Source organism: Mesoplodon bidens, assembly GCF_964165515.1.
Source record: "Mesoplodon bidens genome assembly, chromosome: 2".
Lineage (NCBI taxonomy): Eukaryota > Metazoa > Chordata > Mammalia > Artiodactyla > Ziphiidae > Mesoplodon > Mesoplodon bidens.
The window spans coordinates 21,724,961-21,734,267 of NC_138177.1; the positions used below are offsets into that span (position 1 = coordinate 21,724,961).

The 9,307-nt window shown below is 40.8% G+C and overlaps 1 protein-coding gene across 1 annotated transcript; it reads left to right on the plus strand.

The window, feature by feature from the left end:
• The first annotated feature begins 18 nt into the window (after nucleotides 1-18).
• On the plus strand, nucleotides 19-8,788 carry DEGS1 (delta 4-desaturase, sphingolipid 1). The gene is made up of 3 exons (XM_081218932.1): nucleotides 19-234; nucleotides 4,757-5,499; nucleotides 8,280-8,788. Exons 1-3 carry the CDS (start codon nucleotides 153-155, stop codon nucleotides 8,424-8,426), a joined length of 972 nt encoding a protein of 323 aa, XP_081075058.1. The 5' UTR covers nucleotides 19-152; the 3' UTR covers nucleotides 8,427-8,788.
• The last annotated feature ends 519 nt before the right edge of the window (nucleotides 8,789-9,307 follow it).

The window sequence follows — 9,307 nt, forward strand, 5'->3', positions numbered from 1 at the left end:
GCTCCGCCCCGGTCGGCGACTGCTCTACAGCTCCGCAGCAGCCAGCTGACACCAGTCGCGGAGCCGCCGCCTTCGCTTTCATCTCCGCCTCCGCCTCGGAGGATCCCGGCCCGGAGCGAGAGCCGGCAGCTGGCCCGCGAGCCGCCGCCGCCATGGGGAACCGCGTTTCACGGGAAGACTTCGAGTGGGTCTACACCGACCAGCCTCACGCCAGTCGGCGCCAGGAGATCCTGGGTGAGGTCCGGGCCCGCGCCCCGTTATGTGCGTGCGCGGCCTCCCGCCACCGGGACGCGCCTGAGGCCGGTTAAGAGTCGACTCCCTGCCGCGTCCCGACGCCCCGGCCGCCTGGCCGCGCGGGAAGAGCCGGGGGAGGTGCTGGGCCGGAGCGGGAGGGAGGGAGGGATCCCCGCGCTCCCCCGTCCCACCGCGCGCAGGCGCGCCCCCAAGCGCGGGCATGCGGTCGGGGCCAGGGTTTGCTCAGAGCCGGGTCCCCGCGACTAGGCCACCCTTGGGTAGATCCTCTCGCTTAGACATTCTCGTGCCGCCGGTCGGCACCGTTTCCTCCCCGTCCCCCCTCCTCCTCCTCCTCTCCCTCCTCCTCCCTCTCCCGGTAGCCGGCCCCGGCAGAGCCAGGCTGCGAGCGTGTGCGCGGCAGGGCGTGGTCCTGCAGCATCTGGCGGCCCACGCGCGGGGCGCGCTGACGTTGGTCGGCGCCAGCAGGCCATCCTGCCGCCGGCGGCTGCCGCCTTGGGCCGGGGAGGAGGCTCGTGGTACCCGACCCGTTTGACCCCAGAGGCTTCTCGGGCCCGAAGGGTAAGCGTTCCAGGGTCCGGATCCTGCTGCGCTCACGGTATTCTCATTGATCCTCGCAACGAGGCTCATGCAAGAAGGGCAGATTCATATATATTTTTCATCCACCCCAGTTTTGTGGACGAAAAGGCTGAAGTATGGAAGACTTGCCAAGATTAGCCTTCTGGTCCCCTGACTGCTAGTTTAGGGCCTTTACACCAGGTTAACTAGGCCTTATTCAACTCTCTAGAGGTGTAAGGAGCTCAGCTATTTGCAGCTTCTATATTACATAGAAAATTTTCTCATCTCTCCCAGGGTACTCTTAATGGTAAGCTAGGCATTGTGTTGAGTGCTTTACAAACATTACACCATTTAATCCTCCCAGTAATTAGGTAGGTGTTATCCCTGTTTTAAAGATGAAGTAAGAGTGAATAAGTAAATGTTAGAGGAGGATTCTGATCTGGGTTAGATTACCTCCAAAGCATTGCTTTTAACCTCTTTGCTATTTTTTCAAAGATCTGGAAACTAGTGGGTGGTAAATTGAATAGGAGGAATTCTTTCTCATACACAGTATTCCCCTAGTTTTTTTTCTCTGCATCCATTTGTGCAGTGAAAAGAAAAACAAGCCCCTGATTTTTGTTGGTTAAGTTAGAAATTTCATGTTTTCACAAAAAGAAAGGAGTTAACCCTTTAAAAACTTCATGTTCGAGCAGACTCTTCAGAGTTGGCTCTTGGACTGGAGTTCACCTTCTCCAGGTTGCCTGCCTCCTGAATAAAGCAACCTTTCCTTTCCAGCCAATACTTGTCTCTTGAGTCCCGCAAACAGCGGAACCAGAGTTTGGTAGCATGTGGTCACAGATCTAGTAAATGGAGGAATCTAGATTTAAACCCATATCCTTCTGACACTAGGGACTATTTTACTCTGTTAAAGAACTTTATAAATTGTTTAAAAAAAAAGTTAGTAGATCCCTTTGAAATGGATTTGTTAAAATTGAATCAGTAAGTTGGGAGCTTGAACGTTTATAGTTGCCATTAAGGGTATCCTTTTAAGAGAGTTTGGTTCTTGGATGCTTTCCTTTTTATTTTTAAACAAAATGTGTGTTTTGCAAATCACACATAGGAGATAGCATATGGTACATTTTATCTATGCCTGATCAATACATTACATAAGAATAATCTGGTATCCATGCTATAAAAACCAACTCCTGAATACTGGAACTTAGCTATCTATTTAAAATTCAGAAAATCAAGGAAGTAAAAAGGTGCTTGTTCATGCTTATTTCAACACTGAACCTTTTTTCCACAAACTTATCATCACTGGACCATTTCACTTGAAAAGTAAAAGGACTACATATTTCTCAATGAAAACGTCATTTTCCCTGCAGGTGTAAATAAATACTGCTCAGTGTTCCATTTCAGGGGTGGAGATGGAATACCCTCAGGAAAGATAAAAATCTGGAGACTTGTTTAAATTATACTTAAATGATGAGATATTTCTCAAATGTATCAGGTTTTGCGGGGGGAGAAAGGCACCAGAGAACATGGATATGTTGTTTAACAACCACCATCTGTATGCTAAATTTACAAAATTTATGTACGAAATTAATGAAGGCTAGGGACTAGACCATTATTAGTGGGTCAGATAATCACAAGAAATGCTCCTTTTACTGCTGTACTTCCACAGTGAAACAGCATTTTTAAAACAGCCTTATTAAGATATAATTCACAAACTATAAAGTTCATCCTTTTTTTTTTTTGGCCATGCCGCAGAGCATGTGGGATCTTAATTCCCCAACTAGGGATCAAACCCATTCCCCCTGCATTGGAAGCGCAGAGTCTTAACCACTGGACCGCCAGGGAAGTCCTGAAAGTTCACCCATTTAAAGTGTACAATTCAGTGACTTTTTATAGTGTATTCACAGTTTTAAACTATCACTACAATCTAATTTTTAGAAAGTTTTTGTCACCCTAAAAAGAAACCCTGTACTCATAAGCAGTCTCCATATCTTCCAGTCCTGGGCAACCACTAATCTTTCTGTTTTTATAGATTTGCTTATTCTGGACGTTTCTTATGAATGAAATCATAAAATATTTGGGCTTTTGTGACTGACTTCTTTCACTTTGCATAATGTTTTCAAGGTTCACCCGTGTTATAGCATGTATCAGTACTCAGCTCCTTTTTGTAATTTTTGTGTTTGGTGTAAGAGAGAGGTCCAGTTTTATTCTTCTGCACATGGATGACCAGTTGTTCCAGCACCATTTGTTGAAAAGACTATTCTTTCCCCCCATTTAATTATATTGGCATGCTAGTATTGATTTTTATATACTATTAGAGCTTTGCAAAAATTTGGTACAGAATTACTTGGAGGAAGTTGATTTGTCTGAGAAAAATGTGCCATCTTTGTTTCATGATTTTAGAGTAACTACGAAGTGTGTGTTATCTTCTGTCCTTTGTCAGACGTGTCAATTTAATCTAGTTTTATGTAAGGTAAAAATGCTGGAGCTCTAAACAGAAATAACACATTTTAATACAAAAGATTTATTACTTATCCACCAATGAATTAAACACTTGTTATTCTATGTTTGGAGGACTGCTCAAAATGCCTGTATTTTAATGAATGACTTATTTGAGTTTTTCATTTATCCCAGGGTAATTAGTTTTAGACTCAAACCTATTGAGTAATCAATAGTCAAAAAGTAACCCTCAAAAGGATTATTTTTTTTGGCCTATTGCTTACAAAATTGTTAACATTGATGAAATGAACTAATACCAACAAAGATGAGAGGTTAGGGAGTGGACACAGAAGAGGGGAAAGGAAAGAAACAAGAATAATTACCTCGAATTAACACTACCCTTATTTCTTATATATAAAACTAGACTTAAATAACTTCCTGTCTTGCATTTTAAGCTTTTATTGAATTCTTCATTTCACATTTAGAGAAAAGAGGGTGAAGCTCCTCTTCTTTTTTCTGAATCTTTTCCAGAACACTCTGAATGACCTGTCCCAAGAAAAAGGTCCTTCTTCCTTTTGCTGTCCTGGGTCAAACATACTTGACAACACACAAAACAAAAGATGTTCATTATATCTGGGCTTCCACCTCTGGAGTGCCAGGATACTGAGAAGAATCTGCATTTGCCTGTAGGCGACACTTGCCTGAAATGCAGAGATTTTTATTACTGGCCCTTTCCATAATACTTGGATATTTGCATGTGAATTCAACAAATAATCTAACACAGATTAGTATTGTTCAGTTTTAACGCAGAAAGAAAGAAAGAAGGGGGGGGTGTGAATCCATAGAGTTCTTTGGAAATTACCCTAGTTTCCAGGTGACTAGAAAAAGTCTACATTGGCAAAAATTTACATATCTGAATGTCTAAAAATAGGAAAGTGGTTAGAAGTTACAACTGGCAACTAGAAGTGATTTAGTCATTAAAAAGGAAATTATGAAATTTAAGTATATAATATATTGTATATAATATGTATATATTGTATATAAGTATATTGCATATATAGTATATTGTATATATATTACATAAAAGTATATTGTAATAGTCTGTAATCTGTCAGACACATAGGTTTACCAGATTATGATTACCACTTTGTAAAACTTACCAATTTAATATACAAAAAATTGTTAGGAGTGAAAAGGCAACTAGATAACATGAAATCTTTACTCATTTGTGACTACCTTTCTGTTATTGTGGAGAGTCTAGATTTTGAGGCTTATTTTTTTCCGTATAAATTCTCAATTTGTTGTGACATAGTATTTAGTAACTTTACTGTTGAATACACTCCTTCCCTGTAGTAGGCAAATATTTGATAAAGTCTCTAATAGAGGGCATATAATGACTTGAAGAAAGAAAAAAAATTAATCGATGTGTTAATTGATGTTAGTTTAATTATAATTGCAGAACTGTTGTGCACTTTTCTCAGTCTCTGATTTTTTGCTTGTTTTTCCCTTACAGCAAAGTATCCAGAGATAAAATCCTTAATGAAACCTGATTCCAACTTGATATGGATTGTAATTTTGATGGTTCTCACTCAGTTTGTTGCATTTTACTTAGTAAAGGACTTGGACTGGAAATGGGTCCTATTTTGGGCATATGCCTTTGGCAGCTGCATTAATCATTCAATGACTCTGGCTATTCATGAAGTTTCCCACAATAGTGCCTTTGGCCAATGCAAACCTATGCGGAATCGTTGGTTTGGAATATTTGCTAATCTCCCTATTGGTGTTCCATATTCAGTTTCCTTTAAGAGGTATCACATGGATCATCATCGATACCTCGGAGGTGATGGCATCGATGTGGATATTCCAACTGATTTTGAAGGCTGGTTCTTCTGTACCACTTTCAGAAAGTTTATATGGGTTATTCTTCAACCTCTCTTTTATGCTTTTCGACCTCTGTTCATCAACCCCAAACCAATTTCTTATCTGGAAATCATCAATACTGTGATCCAGATCACTTTTGACGTTGCGATTTACTACGTTTTGGGAATTAAATCTTTAGTCTACATGTTGGCAGCATCCTTACTTGGCCTAGGTTTGCACCCAATCTCTGGACATTTTATAGCTGAACATTACATGTTCTTAAAAGGACATGAAACTTACTCATACTATGGGCCTCTGAATTTACTCACCTTCAATGTGGGTTACCATAATGAACACCATGACTTCCCCAACATTCCCGGAAAAAGCCTTCCCCTGGTAAGTAAAGGATTTGATACATGTTCTAATTTCTGATGGTTATATGTTCAAAATTACTCTTGACTTGCTCATTTAAAAGGGGATCTAGTATATTTCGTCCATCTGGGCTGTTCATCAAAGAAAACATCAAGAGTCCAAGTCCTGAGTTAGCCAGCCTAACTTTACAAAGAGTTCACTGTCCTGGATCCCTAAGCCTAGCGGTAACACGTCTGGTTTAGAATGTTGGGGGATCTGCAAAATTGGCTAACATGTAAAGTAATTCAGAAATAGAGAATGAATTCCCTCTGTAAAGGGAGCAAAAGTTCACATAACCTTTATCACTGTTAAACTTAGCTAAGGTTTGTGTTGGTTTGTTGTGAAATACCGAGGTCCTACATAATCGCTCTGCAAAATAAGTGAACTTCAGTTTCCAGTACCACAGACTTCCCACAGGTGGGGACCATCTGTTTCCTGTCACATGGACTTTCAGTGTGTCTTTTGTGGAGTAAACGAAAGACAGCACATTGACCCTCATCCTTTCACCCTTCCCAAAAAAGGATGGTCCTCTCCAAACTTCAGTTGTATTTCTGATGAGTTCTCTTATTAGACTTGCCGTCCTCAGAATGGATAGCTTTTACAATTCCATTACCAAAAAAATGTTTCCGTAATTCTAAACAGGGGAAGTGGTATGATGTGTAATATCCGTTGTTTTTGATTTTATTTCTTAGCTGTGATACAAGGGAACCATAGCTGTCATAGCTATTATGCTACCATATCCACCCAACCCAAGTTTATAGATTTCCTCTCCAGCTTGTACATGTTGACTGTCTGCAGACTCGTATACAACATGACAGTGAAATATAACGTTTGATTATTGATTGGATTGCCAATTAAGAAAAATCTAGAAAGGACATTGAGTTAGTGGGGAAATTTTGAATCTGGACCATGTAATACATAATACTGTGTCAGTGTGAAATTTCTTGGGTGTGGTAATGGTATTATGGTTTTGTCGGGGAATGGCCTCGTTCTTCGGAGATATGTATAGAATATTTAGGGGTGAAGTATTCGGGGTTAATTTTCGTATAATGTCTGCAGCTTTCTTTCATCAAAGAAAGAGCAAAGTATGTGGTGTGTACTATATATGGAGAGAAAGAAGGTGGCCGTGACATAGTGTCAATTGGTGGACCTAGGTGAAGGGCATATGGGTGTTGGTTTTTCTGTTCTTTCAACTTTTCTGTCGGTTTTACATTTTTCAAAATAAAATGGGGGAAAACACCACACAACTGGCCGAAGACAGCTTTGAAACCGGTGTAATGTGGTGCTAGTGCAGCCACTTTGTGTCATTTTGGCCTGAAGAGTGCGCCCACCTTTGCTTGCCTCTTCCCTGACTAGGACAGTACATTTTTATATTTTAAGAGGTTATGGTTTAAGGAGAAAGCCAGTCACCTTCGGAGCAAAATAATTAATTTTTTCCAATATAAGCCACATACTTTGACTTGTAATTTTCTTGAACAGTAGTCCCTGAACTGTTCAGCTCAAACATTGACCTAAGGCCCATGGTTCATCAGTGAGTATTGAGTTCCCACTCCATTCCACGCTGTTTTCCTGTTGCTTAGCTAAACTAACAAATGTTCTCAGAGTTCTCTTAAGTCTTCCTTTTCCTGCTTTTTCTTTTTTTTTTTTTTTTTTTCTGCGATACGCGGGCCTTTCACTGCTGTGGCCTCTCCCGTTGCGGAGCACAGGCTCCGGATGCGCAGGCTCAGCGGCCATGGCTCACGGGCCCAGCCGCTCCGCGGCATGTGGGATCTTCCCGGACCGGGGCACGAACCCGTGTCCCCTGCATCGGCAGGCGGACTCAACCACTGCGCCACCAGGGAAGCCCCTTCCTGCTTTTTCTATGGTGTATACCAAGGAGTATCTTGTTCTACAGTTGTTGTGCTGCAGTAGTTATGTTGCATATAACTGTCACGTAGTTAGTTAACAGGTATGTATAGCAAGGTTTCTTTTAACAGCTTTATTGAGATGTAACTCATAGATACAATTCATCCATTTAAAATGTAATGGTTTTTAGATTGTTCAGAGTTGTACAACCATCGCTGTAATCAATTTTAGAATATTGTTATCACAATAACAAGGTTCTTTAATTTTTTCTATGTTTTTCGTGCTGTCTCTCTTCAACATCTTGGATTCTGTGTTTTTGTTTTCCTTTGGGATTTATTAGGGTAGTTTTTGTACATTTTGTTGAAGCCACAGAATTTTTTCTTACTCAGCAGTAACTACTTTTGCTTGCTCATCACACTGGCAGTAGTCCTTTTTTAAAAAGACGTTCTCAACTTGAGATGGCTGAATTGCACACTTGATAAGTGATTAATTTCTAACTGGCATGCCACAGTAATTGATCAGTATTTGTAGGTTCCTTAATGGCAGGGGATCAAGTGGTGCCTTTAAACCCTACAGTGGCGGCCATGCAGTACAACACTTAAAAGCAGCAAGCTGATTGGATTGCAAGTATTTGTTGTTAAAGATTCCAGCTGCCAACTTTTACAAGTAAACCAGTATATTTAGTCCCTCAGAGCTTGTTGGAACGTCAGTAATTCTAGAGGATCAAGTATATGTTACTGCTGAAATGTAAGCTGCTTTTTGCTTAGAATTCCCAAAGCTGCTGCTTTTATTTATTTATTTATTTGAGAGGGAGGCGGGAGAAAGTCTCATGGTTTCTCCTGAGTGTGTGTGTCAGACGTTCATCTGTCATCTGTAATAGGACTCAGCACTCACTCATCTTGCTGTATTTTCCCTTCCAGGTGAGGAAGATAGCAGCTGAGTACTATGACAGCCTCCCCCACTACAATTCCTGGATAAAAGTACTGTATGATTTTGTGATGGATGATACAATAAGTCCCTATTCGAGGGTGAAGAGGCATCAAAAAGGCAGCATGGTTCTGGAGTAAATGTCATTAAGGCCAACGGAATTCCTCTCTGAAACTCCAGAACAGCTGAGAAAGTGGAATTTTTGCATTACTAAAAAGACCAGCGATGTTTAGAAGCTGCCCTCCTACAAATTCGAAGTCTGATCTTCATGGTATCAAGAAGCTAATCTGGCTGTAAACAGTCAGCCTATCTGTGCAGCTTTACTGACAGGAAACTTGTTCATTGTATTACCACCGTGGTGGATGTTTTCACTTGGGTCTGACACTTTGTAAGCATATCATAAAAAAATAGCTTTTCAAAAGCTATTTCTAGTATGTTGTTTTCACTATAAGGATTTACTTTATTAAAGCACCTAATAAACTGAGCTGTTGATCACAATAAATAGTGTTTATCATATTTTTTTAAATTTTACTGTCTTTACACTATAACCAGAGTACTGGGGGTGAGCTTACTTTAAAATTTAAAAAGGCCTGGAAATATCTTTCACTGCAAGCCAAATGACTCATTTTTAATTTTTTCTGTTGTATCAATACATGGAACCTAAATTAGACAGTGCTGAGTCCTGCACAGCCTATTCATAAGTCAAGGCATTATTGAATTTAATCACATAGAACATTCAACTTCCTTTTCAGATGCATGGACTCTCAAATTAGAAGCAACTCAACTAACTGATAAAGAGTTTCTTGTCATTTCATTTCAGCGGAAGCTGGTTGGGTCTGATGGTAGATGGTTGGTGTCAAGTAGCCAGTATCGAGGGCTGTTAGGCTGGCAGTCCTGGTTACCTGAAACGTGTCATTTGGGTAAATTTAGTGTAATATGGTGAACTATTTTTTTATCTTTTTTTTTTTTGGCCGGGCTGCGCAGCATGCGGCATCTTCCCCTGACCAGGGATCGAACCCTG